Below are 21,227 nucleotides of genomic sequence, written 5' to 3'. Positions count from 1 at the left end.
ATAAGCTCGTGTGATATCAGTCACACAGCATGCAGGTAAAATTATATACATTCAGCCTGTATACTTGGAAAGTTATGTGGATTGGGTGAAGACATTTTTGGAGATAGGATGAGGGCTTGCATTTACAGGAGGAGATCCGCCGGCAAGCGGAGAACTCAAACACCCCACGGTAAAAACAGGAAAGTGCAAAGAGTGGGAGAGCGACCAAGGATGCCAGAAACTGGAGGATGTTCGTTAAGAAAGAATTTTATTAAAAGTTTTGAAGACTCGACACAACGTCGTGTTTCGGCCAACAGGCCTGCATCAGGAGTCTGCCGTGCAGAATGCTGCAGAGCAATAAAGATGGAGGTCCTTTGAAGATCTCACAGCAGTCTCCTGTGCAGAGTATTGCTGAATATCATTTAGGATGATTCTTCAAAAGAAACGTAGATAGTCTTTAACAAGACTGTTGGGGAAAAAACCGTCGGAAGCACTGCTGGTAATACAGGTAGTACAGGTTTCTTTTGAAGAATCATCCTTAATGATATTCAGCAATACTCTGCACAGGAGACTGCTGTGAGATCTTCAAAGGACCTCCATCTTTATTGCTCTGCAGGATTCTGCACGGCAGACTCCTGATGCAGGCCTGTTGGCCGAAACACGACGTTGTGTTGAGTCTTCAAAACTTTTAATAGAATTCTTTATTAACGAACATCCTCCAGTTTCTGGCATCCTTGGTCGCTCTCCCACTCTCTGGCTTGCATTTACGTACATATTTTAGAAAATACATGCATATGTGCATAAATGAAGCCAGGATATTTGTGCATGGTACAGAACTGGTTTAAATGTAATCCTGTAAATTCCCCAGATAATTTTCAAACTAGAAGTATGAGTCTATTTTTCGCTTGAACTTTCACTGACGCATGCAGGAGGAAACGTGTCTGCATGCTTTTTATGCATGTGCTCAGTTATAAAATGACTCCTTCCAGAGATCACCTGATAAGCCTTTTCTACAAGGGAAACCACATGGTGGTTTAATTTTTAAAGCTGTTTTTGCACGCAAGACCTGTTTTACACAAAAGAGAACTTTTGCAAATTGCACGCCCATTGCAAATTGCACGCCCAGAAAGAGTGCATCTGCTTATACATAAGCTGAACAGAGATGTTTGTGGGGGTGTGGTGGAGCATGAGAGACGTAGTGATGTGTACATGAATTTTATAAAATACTAGGAAAAAATGCCCGTTTCTGAGCGGAATGAAACGGGCGCTAGCAAGGGGCCCCCTCCCTCCGTCCCTCGAAGCTACTTCCCTTGTTCGCTGTGGGCCGTTTCGGCCCTCGAGTGTCAATAGCTCCGCCCTCGACGTCATGACGTTTTGACGCGAGGGCGGTGCAGACACTCCAGGGCACACCGGATATCTCGGGCGCCTCAACTTCCGTGGAGGCTTCAGAACGTTGGGGTTGCCTTTTAGATATATAGATGTGAGTAAATACATAACCTTAGATTTCTGGATGAAAATACAAAAGCTCAAGTTAAATACAGATAAAACTAAGGGCCCTGTTTACTCAGGTGTGCTAGTGTTTTTAGCACATGCTGAATGCTAGAGACACCCATATATTCATATGGGTGTATCTGTGGTTAGTGATGCTAATTTTCAGGACACATTAAAAATGCTAGCGTGCCTATAGCGCAGCTTAGGGTTACCATATTTCCCCCCCCCCCCCAAAAGGAGGACACATGCCCCACCCCACCACACACATTGCCCCACCCCCTTCCACACCCTCGCTCTGCCCCCTGTCACATTTCCCCTCCCCCCTGTCACACCCCCCCGTCACCCCCCTCCCCTTACCTTACTACTACTACTACCTATCATTTCTATAGCACTACAAGGCATACACAGCGCTGTACACCATACACAAAACACAGTCCCTGCCCTGGTGGTCTTGTGACCTCTTTGGGGCAGGAAAGAGCCCCCTCTTTCCTGCCTGGAGTGCTGCCCTGCGTGCATCCTTCCTGTTGGTGATCTCGGCGCCCATTCAAAATGGCCACCGAGAGTTGAAGTCTCGCGAGGTCTCTCTGCGGCCATTTTGAATCGACGCCGAGATCACCAACAGGAAGGATGCATGCAGGGCAGCGCTTCCAGCAGGAAAGAGTGGGCCTTTTTCCTGGCCCGAAGGCGGAAGAGGTCACTAGACCACCAGGGCAGTAGTAACTAAGGGAAGGGGAGGCTAGCAATCTGCACGTTTGTCCGGATTTCTGGACAAATGGGCAGATTGGCAAAACTCGCCCGGTTGCCCAGACATGTCCTCAAAAAGAGGACATGTCCAGGTAAATCCGGACATATGGTAACCCTAAACTTTGTAACCAGGGCCCTAAATTTCTATTGATTGGTCATTCAGCTTCGAAAGAGGAAAAAAGTGTCAGAATTAATCAGATTTTGTAAAAGTCTTGCGCAGAAAAATGTCCTTCGGTAGTGTAGACACATGTTTTGGGCACGCCCAGAATTATTTTTCAGCGCACTTACAAAAAAAAATGCCTTTTAAATCTTTTTGCCAAAAATGGTCGTGCGGCAAAATTAAAATTGCCGCGTGTCCATTTGGGGTCTGAAACCTTACCGCCAGCCATCGACCCAGTGGTAAAGTCTCACGCGGTAACCGGGCAATAATGACCTATGCTCGTCTAATGCCACTTGGCGCGTGTCCAGAACCCATTATGGGTAGGCAAATATTTTGATCAAGATCATTTTCGACTAATAGTACAGTCTTTGACCTTGAGTATGTATGTTGGATTATTGTAACGTCATCACTTGGGTGTTTCAATTCAATTACTTAAGCAATTGCAGACTATTCAGAATACTACTACTACTACTTATCACATCTATAGCGCTACAAGGCATATGCAGCGCTGAACACCAAACATGAAAAGACAGTCCCTGCTCAAAGAGCTCACAATCTAAAAATGGAATGTTGCTAGTGGAATAGCAACATTCCATGTAGAATCTCAAATAGTACCAACATTCCATGTAGAATCTCAAGTAGTAGCAACATTCTAGAATCTCAAATAGTAACAACATCCCATGTTCCACTGCACTAATCACTAGGCTACTCCTCTACTAGCAACATTCTATGTAGAAGCCTGCCCTTGCAGATCAGCAATGCGGCCACGCAGGCTTCTGTTTCTGTGAGTCTGACGTCCTGCACATACGTGCAGGACGTCAGACTCACAGAAACAGAAGCCTGCGCGGCCGCGTTGCTGATCTGCAAGGGCAGGCTTCTACATTACTACTACTTATCACTTCTATAGTGCTACAAGGCATACGCAGTGCTGTACACCAAACATGAAAAGACAGTCCCTGCTCAAAGAGCTTACAGTCTAAATAGGAGAAGCAATAGGACAATACTACACTCCGTTTGATTTATCTTTTGAAAAAGTCAGATAATGTATCTCATTTTTTAATAAAAATTAACTGGTTACCAGTTCATGCAAGAGTTTTTATTCACATTTTATTGTCTTATTTACAAAGTAATCTATGGATTAGGTCCATTGTACTTCATAGGTCATTTTGGGCCCTGTTTTCTAAGCCATTCTGGAGGCGCACGAACATTTTTAGCACGTGCTATGAAGGGTGTCTGTAGCATTAACGCACGCTAAAAATGCTGGCACGCTTTAGTAAACAGGGCCCTTTGTTTTTTTTCTCAAAAGGCTAGAGCTACAAGATCAATAGCCCTACTCAGTACTTCAACTTATTTTCAATTTTGAAAACTTATAAAAACTTACCTATTTCAAAAATGGTTTGCAATCAAATAGTATGGATAAGCAGACTTTTAAATGAAAATGTAAACTCTATTAATTACTACTGTAAATTCCCAGATGTAGATGGAAAACAGACAAGGCAGATACGTATGTGAAAAAGTACAGTATTTAATGAATAAAAATCAAAGTAAAATTAACAAGCCCGACACAGGCCGTGTTTCGTCCAAATGGGCTGCATCAGGGGCTAATATATATCTCTCTGTATGATCATATAATTTCCACTTAAATATCTATTTGTCGAGTTCACAATTGTGCAGTGGAAAAGCACATCTTAACAGATTTCACTTTGGAAAGAGGTGTGGTAGCCGTGTTAGTCCACTCTTAAAGGTTATCAATAGAAATCAAACAAAATAAAACATGGAAAAGAAAATAAGATGATACCTTTTTTATTGGACATAACTTAATACATTTCTTGATTAGCTTTCGAAGGTTGCCCTTCTTCCTCAGATCGGAAATAAGCCTGGGGCTAGTTTTGAAAACCCTGCAGGCATCTCCTTTTGAGCCGCTTCGGCGAGCATCGGAGAAAGACTTGACACTGAAGGCCGTTTTTCTGGTGGCCATTACCTCGGCGAGACGGGTGTCAGAGCTCCAGGCGCTGTCCTGTAGAGACCCATTTCTGCAATTTTCAGAGTCCGGAGTCACGGTTCGGACCGTGCCTTCCTTTATGCCTAAGGTGGTTTCAGCCTTTCACTTAAACCAGCCTATTTTCTTGCCCTCTTTTTCAGAGGAAGAGTTTCCAGAATCTTTTGGGCAGCTGCACCTTTTGGATGTGCGCAGGACTCTGCTGCAGTATCTGCGAGCTACTCTTTCAGGACTTCTGATCATCTGTTTGTTTTGCTATCCGGTTCTCGCAGAGGGTCTCCAGCGTCTAAAGCCACTATTGCCCGCTGGCTCAAAGAAACTATCTTTTCAGCTTATCTGCTGGCCAGCAGGGTTCCGCCTGTAGCCTTTAAGACACATTCTACTAGAGCGATTTCTTCCTCTTGGGCTGAAACTGGAGCACTCTCTCTTCAAGAGATATGCAGTGCAGCAACATGGGCTTCTAAGCTCTCCTTTGCCCGACATTACAGGCTGGATGTGGCTGCCAGGAGGGATGCGCGTTTTGGTGCACAAGTGCTAGCGCGTGGTGTGGCTTGTTCCCACCCTATCTAGGGATTGCTTTGTTACATCCCATACGTAATGGCTTCATCTGCTTGATGACAAGGAAGGGAAAATTAGGTTCTTACCTTGGTAATTTTCTTTCCTTTAGTCATAGCAGATGAAGCCATGAGCCCTCCCTGTATGATTGTATGCTGTGAATCTGTTTTTCAGGTTCTGTTCTAATTTCCTGAAGTTCCTTCCTTGGGAGAAAGTTGGAAAACAATCTTCAGGATTCATGTTCAGTTTAAATTTAGGAGGATGTGTTCATTCCCTCCAGCATGTTTTTTTTTGGAGGATGTGTTGATTCTCTCCAGGAGGCGCGTGTGTTCCCCTCCAGTTCTATAAATAGGAGGATGAGTTCATTCCCTCCAGTGTGTTGGGAGGATGTGTGATTCCCTCCAGGAGGCGCGTGTGTTCCCCTCCACTTATACAATAAGGAGGATGAGTTTATTCCCTCCTTTATGAGTTCATGCCCTTGTGATGGGCCATCGTTCGCTGTGAGGAAAGCTCTTGTGATTCCCATTGCGGTTTGCCATACTGCTTTGGAAGCTTCAAATACTGAAGAGGCAGTGGAGCTAGCTGGCCAAGAGGGCACTGTGAAAGTTTGAGTGCTCTCTATCTCCCCTGCTGGTTGATGGACATAACCCATACGTAATGGCTTCATCTGCTATAACTAAAGGAAAGAAAATTACCAAGGTAAGAACCTAATTTTCCCTTACACATATTGAACAGTTAGCGGGTGAGACCTTACGGCTAAGGCGGTAAGGTCTCAGGCTAAAAATGGACGCATTCTGGTTTTAATTTTCCGGCACAAAAAAAATATGCTGAGGAAATGGAACAGCACTCGTCCAAAACCCATGCCTGCACCAGTGCAGGCCACTTTTAGGCGTGCCTTAGTAAAAGGGCCTGTAAATGAGATGAAAATCCTAATAATGGGGCCCTTTTACTAAGCTGCATAAGCATCTATGCGTGCCCAACGTGCACCAAAATAGAGTTACCGCACGGCTACCACGTGGCTCTTGCAGTAATTTCATTTTTGCCATGCGTCCGATACGTGCGGCTGAGGAATAATTTTTATTTTCTGCCTTGTGTATCTGACGCGCGCCAAGAAGCATTTGGCACACGTAAGTCATTACTGCCCGGTTACAGCGTGAGACTTTTTACCGCTAGGTCAATGGCTGGCGGTGCAATTTTCATTTTGCTGCACGTCCATTTTCGGCAAAAGTTTTTAAAAAGGCCCTTTTTTACAGGTGCGCTGAAAAATTATTCTGGGCGCGCTCAAAACACAACGCTACTGCAGGCCATTTTTCAGCACACCTTAGTAAAAGGACCCCAATGTTTTTCTAGATGTCTGATTTATTCAAGTGGTTTATTTCATTAGTACTGATCAATAAGGGGATCGTTACATGCTTTCGCCAAGACTCATACAGCCAGTTGGGTCAACATGTTATCACAGCTCCCATCTCTGCAGTTGAAAGCAGAGACTTTGCTGTTGCTTTTCGGAAAGGTCTTGCCTGAGACTGTGGCTTATAGCTTCTAGGTCTTTCATCACATCACATTACATCTGGGTTTATATATCCCGCTACCACCTTTGAGTTCGAAAACATCTGAAAAAGATCTGGGAATTACAATGATCATTTTAAGATGAAAAGAACCTCAAAAGAAAGTTTTTATCTTCTTCCTAAAGGAAAGGTGTGTTTATGAAGGAGAAAACATACCAGCGATATCTTCCTATAATCTAGCTGCTTGACCGGCTAAGGATTTATCAAAGACCGCTAGGCTCCTCTTACCCTTGACTGAAGGGAAAGTGAAAAAGTTGGTGTTATCACATCTCCTAGTTCTGTAAGAGGTTGCAAAACAAAAATGGGCCAGCAAATAACTAGGTGTCTGCCCCAGTGGCGTTCCTATGGGCGCTGACACCCGGGGCGGATCGCCGATGCGCCCCGCCCCCCAGGTGCAGCGCCCCCCCCCCCCCGGAACAGCGCGACCCCCCCCCCCCCCCCGGCGAAATAACCCCCTGGGTGGAGCGCGACCCCCCGGCGAAAGAACCCCCCCCGGGTGCACGCCGCTGGGGGGGGGGGGGTGCCGCACACCTGTCGGCTCTTCGTTTCCATGCTCCCTCTGCCCTGAACAGGAAGTAACTTGTTCCGGGGCAGAGGGAGCATGAAAACGAAGAGCCGACAGGCGCGCGGCACCCCCCCAGCGGTGTGCACCCGGGGTGGACCGCCCCCCCCCCCCCCTTGGTACACCATTGGTCTGCCCTTGTAGAGTTTCGAAGAGAAAGCAAATCTAATCACCTGCATTTCACAGCTTCAGGTTCCTCAGTCTATGTTTTTTTTATTTTGTTTGTTTTTGGGTTTTTTTCGTTACCAATATTAAGTACTTGAGATTAAGATAAAATAAAGGGTGGATTGTGAGGCTGAGTAATCAGTCTGCAGTAAAAGACAAGGGGTATTAGACCTAGCAAGGTTTAGACATGATAATGTATCCAGGATTTGAGAAGAATAGCATTTGCTATGTGAAAAACATTTTCGACTGTCAGAAAGGAATGCAAGGTTGAAGAAAACGCCCTAAGTATTAAAAGAATCAGGAACCTGAGGCACCATCGGTGCTTAAGAAGGAAGCACAGAGGGAACGCATAAATGGTTTTCTTGCTTTAGAAGTTTAAAAATAAAATAATTAGAAATCTAACTGCCACAAAACAGGTACCTTTTATTTTGGAAGACGGTGTCATGTCTGAGGTTTGAGTCGACATTCCCACAGGAAAGAGAAAACAGAAATGTAAGAGCCTGCCAAGTCAATGGAAGGTAGGGGGCTGCCCTTAATTCTGGAAATTCAAGCAAAACATACATTACATGATACTAGTAAAAGAAGCCCGTTTCAGAGCAAATGAAACGGCCGCTAGCAAGGTTTTCGTCACCAACACCCCCCTCCGTCCCTGGGCAACCCCTTCGTTGTTCTGGCATTGCTCCGCCCCCAACGTCATAATGTTTGACGCGAGGGCGGGGCCCGGAGCGATTTCCCCCCCCCCCCCCCCCCAGCCTCCCTGCCAACCCCTTCGTTGTTCTGGCATTGCTCCGCCCTCGAGGGCGGGGCCCGGAGCAATTTCCCATCCCCCCCCGCCTCCCTGCCTCCCTCCCTGCCAACCCCTTCGTTGTTCTGCCATTGCTCTGCCCTCGAGGGCGGGGCCCGGAGCGATTTTGGTGGCTTCACCACCACGAACCTTCGAACCTTTTTGAAGGAAGTCAGGGCTTGGCTTCACTGACGTCAGTGTCCTCAGAACGTTGAGGGTGAGTTTTATTATAGTAGATATTATGACTTCATTCTGCCATGTCTAGTGGATGTAGTAATAGCCTTATATTTTTTATGGGCTTGAGAAAAACCCTTGTTAGTCAGAGGTGGGACAAATATCTGATGCTGACTTCAGTATCAAGTTGCAAGTAATTATTTTTATATTTAAATTAAATACTTCTGCCTGCATTGTTTTATATGTCTTTCACTAACATTTAAAGAATGAGATGACAATATAAGGTGCTCTCACAGTAAATCCAGTTGCAGGGCCGCCAAGGGGGGGGGGGGACAAGATTCCACGGGTCCGGCCTCCAAAGGGGGCCCGGCGCCGGCAAGGTTCTGCTCCCTCGACCCGGGTGATTGTGTTAACGCACGGTGCAAATCTTCACGCCTAAATTAGGTGCGTTTCCTCCCTTATTCTTTAACTATGCATGTTAATTTTAGGAATGCCCCTGTTCCACCCGTGACCCTCCCTTTTCTGCACCACCTTTTTGAACTTGTTGCGTGAAATATAGATAGACACGCACATATTCTAATTAAATCTAATTAGTACCAATAATTTCATGTTAAAGCCAATTGTCGGTGCTAATTAGCTCGTTATTCAATTAAATTGTACGTGCAAATTTGAGTGTGCATCTTTTAGTGACTTTTTACAGAATTTGGGGGATGATATTACCTTAGGGTTAGGGCCTCTTTTACCAAACTGTGCTGGTGATTCCCATGCAGCATTTGCCAACGAAGCCCATTCAAAGTGAATGGGCTTTGTCGGTATTGCCACACTGGGAATCGCTAGCGCAGTTTAGTAAGGGCATCTTTTACTAAGGCGCGCTCACTTTTTTAGCGCACACTAAAATTGTGGGTGTGCTAAATGGTAGAGATGCCCATAGGAATGCATCGGCATCTCTAACATTTAGCGCGCCCACAATTTTAGTGTGCGCCGAAAATGTGAGCGCGCCTTAGTAAAAGACGCCCTTAGTAAGTCATGTTTGCACTATTTTAATTATGGGGCCCTTTTACTAAGTCACGGCAAAAAGTGGCCTGCGGCAATGCAAGCACATCTTTTGGGCGTGCGCCGGGCCAGTTTTTGCTGCGTCCTGGAAAAAGGACTTTTTTTTTTAAGGGGATGGAAAGTGGACGTGCGGCAAAATAAAAACCAGCGTGCGTCTATTTGTGGCCTGAGTCCTTACCGCCACCCGTTGACTTGGCAGTAAGATCACACGTGCTACCCGGGCAGTAGGCACGCAGTGTATGTTCACTGCTGTTTACCGCCAGGTAAGCGCCACGCAATAGAAAACAGAAAATATTTTCTACCGCGTGTTTTTCGCACACACCAAATTCAGAATTACCGCCCTAGGCATGCAGTAGCTGGGCAGTAGATTTGGCCCTTACATGCTACTGCTACTATTACTTATCACTTCTATAGTGCTACAAGGCGTACGCAGTGCTGTACACCATACATGAAAAGACAGTCCCTGCTCAAAGAGCTCACAATCTAAATAGGACAGACAAACAGACAGAACAACTAAGAGGTAAGGGAATTAAAGAGGTGGGGATAAAAGGGTACAGGGCAAGTGAGTAGTGGTTAGGAGTCAAAAGCAGCGTTAAAGAGGTGGGCTTTTAGCCTGGATTTGAAAACAGCCAAAGACGGGGCTATACGTACAGGCTCGGGAAGTCTATTCCAGGCGTGAGATGCAGCAAGATAAAAGGAACGGAGTCTGGAATTAGCAGTGGAGGAGAAGGGGACAGACAAGAGAGTTTTATGTACAGCTTGGAGAAGAGACGGCTGAGGGGAGATATGATAGAAGTGTATAAAATAATGAGTGGAATGGATCGGGTGGATGTGAAGCGACTGTTCACGCTATCCAAAAATACTAGGACTAGAGGGCATGAGTTGAAGCTACAGTGTGGTAAATTTAAAACGAATCGGAGAAAATTTTTCTTCACCCAACGTGTAATTAGACTCTGGAATTCGTTGCCGGAGAACGTGGTACGGGCGGTTAGCTTGACGGAGTTTTAAAAGGGGTTAGATAGATTCCTAAAGGACAAGTCCATAGACCGCTATTAAATGGACTTGGAAAAATTCCGCATTTTTAGGTATAACTTGTCTGGAATGTTTTTACGTTTGGGGAGCGTGCCAGGTGCCCTTGACCTGGATTGGCCACTGTCGGTGACAGGATGCTGGGCTAGATGGACCTTTGGTCTTTCCCAGTATGGCACTACTTATGTACTTATGTACCCGAGGGAGAGACAAGAGTGGAGAGGTACAGGGGAGCAGTAGAGTGAATGCACTTATAGGTCAGTAAGAGAAGTCTGAATTGAATGCGGAAGCGGATAGGGAGCCAGTGAAGTGACTTGAGGAGAGGGCTAATGTGAGCATAGCGACTCTGGCGGAAAATGAGTCGCGCAGCAGAGTTTTGGACTGATTGAAGAGGAGAGAGATGGCTAATAGGGAGGCCAGTGAGAAGCAAGTTGCAATAATCTAGGTGAGAGGTGATAAGAGTGTGGATAAGGGTTCTGGTAGAGTGCTCAGAGATGAAGGGACAGATTTTGCTGATGTTATAGAGGAAGAAACGACAGGTTTTGGCAATCTGCTGAATGTGAGCAGAGAAGGAGAGAGAAGAATCAAAGATGACCCCAAGGTTACGAGCAGATGAGACAGTGAGAATGAGAGTGCCATCCACAGAAATAGAGAAAGGGGAGAGAGGAGAGGTGGGTTTAGGTCCATTTTCGGCAAAAAAAAGGCCTTTTTTGCAGTTGCGCTAAAAAATGGATCATTGTGCGCACAAAACTCGCGCTTACACTACCGCAAGCCATTTTTCAACGTGCCTTTGTAAAAGGACCCCTATGTATTTCTTGTGTGAGTTGTATTGTAGTAACTTCATATGTCCCTAAAGCAGGCGCAAGCTGAAATGTAGCTGTAGTGGGCAGGTGACTTTTGTACCAACAAATGAACAATATGTTATAAACCCTCTTCACCATTCTACTTTATTTTCTTGAATTTTTCTAACTCTGTTTTCTGACTGTGGACTGTCTGTTGAGTTTTTTTCACCTCTCGGGTGATATTTTTTTAATATTAGTAATAGTTTCATACTCCAGTTTGTAGTACTTCTATAAGCAGTAACTTTAGGGGTTCTTTTACAAAGGCACATTGAAAAATGGCTTGCGGTAGTGTAGGCGTGAGTTTTGGGCGCACACCGATCCATTTTTTAGTGCACCTGTAAAAAAAGGCCTGGTTTTTTTTTTGCCGAAAATGGACGCACGTCCATTTTGGGTCAGAGACCTTACCGCCATCCATAGACCTAGCGGTAAAGAATCTGGGTGGTAATGATCTACCCGCGTCAAATGCCACTTGGCGCGCGTCCCTTACCCGCGCCAGAAAATAAAAAAAATATTTTTGAGATGCACGTAGCGGACGCGTTCCAAAATTGAAATGACCATAAGGGCCATGCGGTAACCGGGCGGTAACTCCAATCTGGCTCGCGTAGGCGCCTACGCGTCTTAGGAAAAGGGGCCCTTAGTTTCCCATCACCCCACCACAAAATTTCAACTTTATAGTTATCTGAAAGACAGGATATCACTGTACTATGACTTGACTAAAGAACAGTGCTTCAGCCTTCATAGCTGTGGCATCCTTACAAATAATTATTTAATTAAAATATGTTGCAAAAGATGTTACTTATGCAGCTATTTACCATAGATTGGATCATTAATATTGTGCAATGATAAAAATCTCACGGTGACTATCAAGTAGAAAATGTGAACAATGAAGTTAATGAGTTTATGAAGCACCGGTGTCTTGTGATGGTAATTCATCCTATGGGTAAAATTTTGTAGTGATACGCATTAAGTTGGTACACCTGTGTACTGGGTAACTTCACGTCAGATCTTTATAAATGGATTTCATTGAATAAGAAAAGATAAGCGACTACTCAGTCTACACTGTTTTTTTAGTAGCAGCTGTGCCCAGGAAGAAGATGGTGACTGAGATACGATTGATTCAGAACATGTGTTACTTGCTTAATTCGAAATGCTCAAAGCAGGGCATAACAGATTAACGAAATAAATCGAACAACAGAGCAGAACTTGGACATGAAGTAAAGCAATAAATGCAATGACACGGTTAAAATGCAAAATGAGAGCTAAAAAAATGAAATTGAATAGTTATACATCACAATCATTATAAAAATATATTAATAATACACAATTAAATAAAAACAAATATACAGGCAAATATGTCGTGTTGTGTAGTATTCAGCCTGGTGAATATTAGCTAGTAATTCACAAACTTGTATTCAAAAAGGGAAAAATAAACCAAAGTCTAAGAAATGGAGACATATAAATGCATGAATATTTATAAAATGAATAAATACTCCAAATGTTTATATAAATATATATATTTTTTTGAGGTAACAACTCAAATATATTAATATAATAGGTCTCCATTTTTTAGACTTTGATTTATTTTTATCTTTTTGGATATATGTTTGTGAGTTACTGGCTAATATTCACCAGGCTGAACGTTATACAGCACAATATATTTGCCTATATATCTATTTTTATTTGTGTATTTTAATATATTTTTATAATGATTGTGATGCATAACTATTTACTTTCCTTTTTTAGCTCTCATTTTGTATTTTAACCGTGTCATTGCATGTATTTGTGATTATGTGTTTTATATGCTTTGGATTTTTTAGACTCCTGATACAGGCCGCATAGGCCGAAACACGATCCATATCGGGTATTGGATGTGCTTTAATAAACTTTTGATTCTCAAGAACATGGTTTAGTCTCCATTTTCTTCATCACCTTTGCTGTGTGTGGAGTGTCTTTGTGACTGCGAGGGTCTCTTTTGGTTCTTGTGTTGTATTGTCGTAACGCAATAATGCCATAACAAGTAAGCAAAACATGGATAAAATACTACACCATGGTAGATAAGGCAGTTAAGTACATAGAAGACAGCCCTCCAAAAAATTAACATAAATAACTACAGTATGAACATAACAATCAGATAAAAAACAAAAGCAGCAAAACCATATAAAGCATAACATAGAACTATTTATAACAAATGTATACATACATGTTAATCGCTGCCTTGGCACAAAAATTTCACCCAAGGTGATGTAGAAACTAAAATATATATAAAAAAAATTCATTAGTGTTAAAACATCCCAAATCCATTGATGTTTAAATCAGGGGTGTAGCCAGACTTCGGTGGGAGGGGGGTCCAGAGCCCGAGGTGAGGGGGCACATTTTAGCCCTCCCCCCCCCCCCCCCCCCCCCCCCCAGCACCGCTGGCCCCCTCGCCTTTGCCGAGATCGGTTTTCGCCGATAATGGAAACTAATGCTGGCGATCTCAAACCCGGACAAATCCAAGGCATTTGGTCGTGGGAGGAGTCAGCATTTGTAGTGCACTGGTCCCCCTGACATGCCAGGACACCAACCGGGCACCCTAGGAGGCACTGCAGTGGACTTCAAAAATAGCTCCCAGGTGCATAGCTCCCTTACCTTGGGTGCTGAGCCCCCCCCCCCCCCCCAAACCCACTCCCCACAACTCTACACCATTACCATAGCCCTTATGGGTGAAGGGGGGCACCTACATATGGGTACAGTGGGTTTTGGGGGGGGGGTTGGAGGGCTCCCATTTACCACCAAAAATGTAACAGGTGGGGGGGATGGGCCTGGGTCCACCTGCCTGAAGTGTACTGCACCCACTAAATACTGCTCCAGGGACCTGCATACTGCTGTCAGGGAGCTGGGTATGACATTTGAGGCTGGCAAAAAATTATATATTTTTTTTGGGTGGGAGGGGGTTGGTGGCCACTGGGGGAGTAAGGGGAGGTCATTCCCAATTCCCTCCGGTAGTCATCTGGTCAGTTGAGGCACCTTTTTGAAGCTTGGTCCTGAAAAAACAGGGACCAAGTGAAGCTGGCGAAATGCTCGTCAAAGCCGGCTTTCTTTTTTCCATTATCGGGCGAAGCCGGCCATCTCATACCACGCCCCCGTCCCGCCTTCGCTACCCTACCGACACACCCCCTTGAAGTTTGGCCAGCTCCGCGACGGAAAGCAGTTGGCGCAGGCAAAATTGGCTTTCAATTATACCGATTTGGCCGGGTTCAGGAGATCGCTGGCCATCTCCCGATTTGTGTCGGAAGATTGCCGGCGTTCTCCTTCGAAAATAAGCTGGACATTGACCCTCCTTCATGTGTACATACCAGTATTCTAAACATTATCACACATCGTGGGCATTTAAGGGGCCACGTAGGCGCGTACGTGGGTCAATTTTGAGTTACCGCCCGGCTATCGCGTGGCCCTTGCGGTAATTTCATTTTTGACGCGCGTCTGCTACACGCCCCGGAAAATATTTTTATTTTCTGGCACGCGGGAGGTAATCGGCATTGTACTTTCGCTGACGATTACCACCCGGTTAATGTGTGAGATTTTACCGCTAGGTCAATGGGTAGCGGTAAGGTCTCAGGCCCAAAATGGACGTGTGCCAATTTTTATTTTGCCACACGTCTATTTTCAGCAAAAAAAAGGCCCTTTTTGCAGGTGCATTGAAAAATGGATCTGCGTGCGCCCAATACACGCATCTAGACCATTTTTCGGCGCACCTTAGTAAAAGGACCCCTAAATGTTAACACCCAGTTAATAGACTTGCCTTGCACTTAGATAACGCTGGAGCAGTCAGAGGAAAATTTCAATAGCACCATCTGCATAATGTGGGGGGGGGGGGGGGGCGAGGAAGAGAGGGATCAGGAATTGCTCAACTTCCCTTATACAGGTCCAGGTTCGTATTCAGCTGGGACCCACATAAGTGTCTTATGCGGGCCCTGGCTGAATATCGGCCAGGACCCACGTAAGACCTGGCCATCAGCTGAAGATGAATTAGCCCTGGATATATCAGTGCCTGAGCCCAGATATGGCCTAGGATTAAATTTCCAGGGCTAATTTTGGCCACGGCGGTCAGTCTTTAAAAAGGGATGCTTCTGTTCTGAGCATGATGCATGACTTCAGGAACTCTGTTATGGAATTTGTTGGGTCACTTTTTCTAGCGTGAAACAACTAGAAATGTCTTTTTTTATGGTTGATTCATCATTTATTTATTTCTTGAGTGTTGGAATGTGTGATTTTTGTTTTTATTTTTTGAAGGGGATAAAATAATTGTATGGCTTATCCCTCTTCTCTTTCTGTAGATCAACCACTGGGTCTTCAGAACCATTTAAGTCTTCGAACTCCCCCACCACCGCTGTCACATTGTCACACTCCGAATCAGCATCACGCAGCATCCATCAACTCCCTGAACAGGGGCAACTTTACTCCTCGCAGTAATCCCAGCCCTGCACCGACGGATCACTCACTTTCGGGCGAGGCCCCCGCCAGCACCCAGGAGCCTATCCATGGTCAGGACAACTGGTTACTCAACAGCAACATCCCACTGGAGACTAGGTTAGGCTTCTCTCTTCTTTTAAGACAATGTAGGTGATACATTGATGTTATACAGTAAGTCTACTTAGGTAGACCAACTGAGGCTACCCATTTTAGTTGGAGGGGCGGGTATTTTACATTGAAATCTAAGGAGCCCTTTTACAAAGGTGCACTGAAAAATGGCCTGCGGTACTGTAGACGTGTCTTTTGGGTGTGTGCAGAATCATTTTTCAGCGCACCTGTAAAAAAAAAAATGCCTTTTTTACATTTTTGCCGAAAACGGACGTGCGGCAACATGAGAAATTGCCACGTGTCCATTTTGGGTCTGAGACCTTACCGCCAGCCATTGACCTAGCGGTAAAGTCTCACGCGGGAACCTGGTGGTAATGACCTACGTGTGTCAAATGCCACTTGGTGCGCGTCCAACATGCGAGTCCGAAATTATTTTTCGGGCGCATGTATCGGATGCGCGCCAAAAAAAAAAGAAATTATCGCAGGAGCCACGTGGTAGCCGGGTAGTAACTCCATTTTGGCGCGTGCAGGGCGCGCGTAGACGCTTATACGGCTTAGTAAAAAGGCCCCTAAGGGATACTGTGCAATGAAGTATAATTGTGGTTTGTATATTTTTCATTTCACAGATCCATAGATTAGGAAGTTTGTGCACTTCCTGTTCTGAATCATGGTATTCGTTCTGTGACTGCTGACCAGATTTGCCTATTTGATTAATAGTTCCTTCGTAGGATTGTGCAGTTGCTCCACAATACCACGTCATTCCTGAAACCACAGGGTATTCATGTCGTAATGATTATTGCATGCTTCCTGACTTGTCTTCCTATTCATCCAGTTTCTCATCACTAATAGCCCAGGACAGTGCCGTAACGAGGGCAGCTGACACCCGGGGCGGGTCGCCGCTGCGCAACCCCCCCCCCCCCTCCCCGGATGCAGCACGGCGCACCCTCCCCCTCCAGAGCGCACCCCCCCCCCGAGCGCGTACTTACGAGGGAAGGCGTCAGGCGACGAGGGAAAGCAGCGAGGGATGGGCGGGAGGGCCGAACCGCCCCGACTGCACATCACTGGGAGCTGCGTCGGCTCCGCTGGTTCCCTGCTCTCTCTGCCCCGGAACAGGAAGTAACCTATTCCGGGGCAGAGAGAGCAGGGAACCAGCGGTGTCGACACCCCCCAGCGGCGTGCACCCAGGGCGGACCGCCCCACCGCCCCCCCTTCCTACGCCACTGGCCTAGGATAGTGGCGAAGGAGCAGGTCACGGCATCTCTCTGTAGCAAGACCTGGATTATGGGGATTGAAATGAAATTTGAATTAAGAGGACCTAAGAGACAGTCCTTTTCTAAAGTTTCTCTATGTCTGTCTCTTCCCATTCAACTTCTCATGCATTGTCAAGAGCTACTGTGTGGCCAATACTGTACAAAGAAAGACATATTTATTTTATTATTGAGCTTTGTTTGCCCTCTTGTACTTTTATGAGTATCATGTGCCCTTAATATACTCCCTGCTATTTTTACCTGGAAGTATCAGTTCAAGCCCTGGGTTTTCAAAACAGCAGCATTGACTGCAGGTCTCCCACATTTCAGCACAGAAAATGAGCCGGTTTGTTAACTGTAATGTAACAATGCTTTGTATTTCTCATTCCGGAAATGGCGATCGCCATTACGGCGTAATGTAAGCCACATTGAGCCTGCAAAAAGGTGGGAAAATGTGGGCTACAAATGCAACAAATAAATAAATAAACTGAGAAAGACGGTTCTTTGAATGATAATGCAGTTTAAAAACATAAGAACATAAGCATTGTCATACTGGGTTAGACTGAAGGTCCATCAAGCCTAGTATCCTGTTTCCATAGTGGCCAATTCAGGTCACAAGTACCTGGCAAGATCCCAAAACAGTAAAAAACAGATTTTATGCTGCTTTTCCCACTTTTCTTTTAGGAAATTGTCCAACCTTTTTTAAAACCCTGCTAAGCTAACTGCTTTTTACCACATTCTGTAGCAATGAATTCAAGAGTTTAATTACGCGTTGAGTGAAGAAATATTTTCTCTGATTTGTTTTAAATGCACTGCTTTGTTGCTTCATTGCATGCCATCGAGTCCTTGTAGTTTTGAAAAGAGTAAACAAGTGATTCAAATCTACCCATTCCATGCCACTCAGTATTTTATAGACCTCTATCATATCTCTCCTCAGCCATCTCTTCTCCAAGCTGAAGAGCCCTAGCCTCTTTAGCCTTTCTCATAGGGAAGTTGCCTCATCCTGTTTATCATTTTTGTTGCTCTCCTCTGTATATTTTTTAATCCTGGTATATCTTTTCTGATTAAAATTGTACACAATATTCTAGGTGCAGTCGCACCATGGAGCGATACAAAGACATTGTAACATTCTCAGTTTTGTTCTCCATTTCTTCTTTCTTAATAATTCCTAACATTCTATTTGCTTTCTTTGCCACCATTGCACATTGAGAGGAGGGTTTCAGTGTATCAACGATGACACCTAGATCCTTCCAATAGTAGCAACATTCCATGTAGAATCTCCAATAGTATCTATTTTATTTTTGTTACATTTGTACCCTGCGCTTTCCCACTCATGGCAGGCTCAATGTGGCTTACATGGGGCAATGGAGGGTTAAGTGACTTGCCCAGAGTCACACCAATGTGGCCGCGCAGGCTTCTGCGAGTCTGACGTCCTGCACGTACGTGCAGGACGTCAGACTCACAGAAACAGAAGCCTGCGCAGCCTTCTACATGGAATGTTGCTAGTGGAATAGCAACATTCCATGTAGAATCTCCAATAGTAGCAACATTCCATGTAGAATCTCCAATAGTATCTATTTTATTTTTGTTACATTTGTACCCTGCGCTTTCCCACTCGTGGCAGGCTCAATGCGGCTTACATGGGGCAATGGAGGGTTAAGTGACTTGCCCAGAGTCACAAGGAGCTGCCTGTGCCTGAAGTGGGAATTGAACTCAGTTCCTCAGGACCAAAGTCCACCACCCTAACCACTAGGCCACTCCTCCACTGTTGCTACTATTTGAGATTCTACAACATGGAATGTTGCTATTCCACTAGCAACATTCCATGTAGAAGTCGGCCCTTGCAGATCACCAAGTGGCCGTGCAGGCTTCTGCTTCTGTGAGTCTGACGCAGGACGTCAGACTCACAGAAACAGAAGCCTGCGCAGCCTTCTACATGGAATGTTGCTAGTGGAATATTTAAAACAATTTTTTAAAAATATATTATTTCTATGTTTTGTATTCTATGTAGACCCCTGACGCAGGTGCTAGTCACCGAAACACGGCCCGTGTCGGGTCTTTTTGTCAAGGCTCATTCATTAAAGAACTGTGTTCCATTTTTAAAGGCCCGTGGTGCTGTTTTTTTTGTTTGGGCTAGTGGAATAGCAACATTCCATGTAGAATCTCCAATAGTAGCAACATTCCATGTAGAATCTCCAATAGTATCTATTTTATTTTTGTTACATTTGTACCCTGCGCTTTCCCACTCATGGCAGGCTCAATGCGGCTTACATGGGGCAATGGAGGGTTAAGTGACTTGCCCAGAGTCACAAGGAGCTGCCTGTGCCAGGAATTAAACTCAGTTCCTCAGTTCCCAAGTCCACCACCCTAACCACTAGGCCACTCCTCCACTCCACTTGGGCAGTAACTCTTAATGTGGGACCTTGCATCACATAGCTATAGTTTGGGTTCCTCTTCCCTACATGCAGTTTAGTATATATATATTTTTTTTTACATATTCATATTGTTTGGTTATATAGTACTTGTTTTTCTTTATCTTTATCTTTATTTTTATTTTTCTTGTCAAGAGACTCCCTTTGTCTTGACAGTTGACCTGGGTAGCTTGGGTTCTCTCTGTGGCCGAGTGCTTGAGAAACTTCAAGAGTAAAACTTTCACTGCCGTTTTTGTACCAACAGGGGTTGATCCTGTAGCAGGTCTCATCCTTCCTCCTGGTTGGTACTTGATCACTTGGGGGTTTGCATTCCTGTCTGTGCCTCAGAGACAGGAGTTGCCTTCTGGAGATCTCCCGGGGGGGGGGGGGGGACCCTCGAGTAAATCTTTACTCCCCCAGGCAGAATTCCAGGCAAGAAAAACTCTGGCTACTAAATATGTATTAGACATAATAAATGTTTATTCAATTGTCAAAGAAGTCAATCAGTAATTATTGAAATAGTAAACAAATAAACTCCCAATACAGTATAATATGTAGCAAATAAAAACAGAATTTTCCCTGGGAGCTGTCAGTATGTCCACCTGCTAGTGCAGCTATTATATAAAAATTGTCCCAAACATTAGTATTATAGCAGGAAAATCAATTACAGAATCTGCAACAGTAGTAACTTGTATATGTTAATGTATACGCATTTGGGGGGGGGGGGGGATCATCAGATCTTAATGCAGCTCACACCATTAGAACATGTTGTTCTTCATATAAAGGAAAATGGTTGCGTTGCAAATCTTCATTGGATCACCCTTGGTTTTTTTTAAATTATAGCATATATTTTATGCAGTGTATCATAATTATTCGCAAAAAGTGTGTAATATAACACAGCACAGCACTTATCTTTATAAGACGGTAGCAGTATTTAGTAGCAGGAGAACCTCCACCGACGTGGCCAGGTTTCGCAAAACCTTCCTCATGGAAGAGGGTCTCATAATATAGGTCTCATATACTCCTGCATAGAAACGAAGATGGCCACCACCTGCTAGTGTAGACACATTCAGGCTCTCCATCCTCAGTTCTGTTTTCTCTTAAATACGTTTTTCTTCCTTTCTTCATTATCTGAATTATAATTACCCTTCCTACCTATTGAATATGCATCTTTCCAGAATATTCATGATCCTGGGAGGCAGTGTTAAAATCCCAAAGGCTGTTTTCTCCTCTCTCAATCAGATTATCTCCAGTGGGCTCAGACCCTTTCCTACCTGACCCCTCTGAGAAAATATATCCCTGTAAAGCACAACCCATTTTGTTTTGTTTCTTGGGTTTTTTTTTCTTGCAAGTTGTTACTGGTGTCCCCATTTCTCTCCCACTCCCCTTTTCCAGCAAAGCTTGCCCAGGCAATTTAGGTTTTAGGGGAACTTCATCCATCTAAGGGCACATCCTCTAGGAGTATCCTTAGCACCAAAGTAGCAGCAGCTTTTTCTGTGCTCCCCTGGGTGAAGCAGACCCCCTGAGGCCCCACTAGCTCTGGCACTTGGGTCCCGATGCTCAAAAGTAAACACGAGCGCTAGTGGCCATGAATGCCAGACTAGCACCGCATTTACCTGAGCAGGACATTCAGAGGCTCGGAGCACGGGAACAAACGAGCGCGCAGACGAACAGCACAAGTAGCATGCTAATGTAGTCAAGGTCACATTAATGCGGTCATTTTGTATTCCTCCCTAATGCTCAGAAAAGAGCGCCCAAAACAAAACTGCCACTACTGCAGATAATAGCGGCAGGTTAGAGCAGGCGTAAGGCTGTTAGAAGAGAGGATTTCCCGTGATTCTCATGCTTCTCGTGAATTTTCATGCAAAATCTGAAGGTTTTGAACACTTTTGGAAGCAGAAGGAAGC

General features: G+C 44.8%; 1 protein-coding gene across 1 annotated transcript in view; it reads left to right on the top strand.

The window, feature by feature from the left end:
- The window catches only part of TENM4 (teneurin transmembrane protein 4), a 1,172,733-nt gene that overhangs the window by 681,479 nt on the left and 470,027 nt on the right, over positions 1–21,227 (top strand). Inside the window, 1 exon segment of the mRNA XM_030200091.1 lies at positions 15,419–15,671. Coding sequence (XP_030055951.1) covers positions 15,419–15,671 — 253 coding nt within the window.

The sequence above is a fragment of the Microcaecilia unicolor genome, chromosome 4, assembly GCF_901765095.1.
Source record: "Microcaecilia unicolor chromosome 4, aMicUni1.1, whole genome shotgun sequence".
Lineage (NCBI taxonomy): Eukaryota > Metazoa > Chordata > Amphibia > Gymnophiona > Siphonopidae > Microcaecilia > Microcaecilia unicolor.
This window is presented reverse-complemented; position numbering and strand designations above follow the sequence as displayed.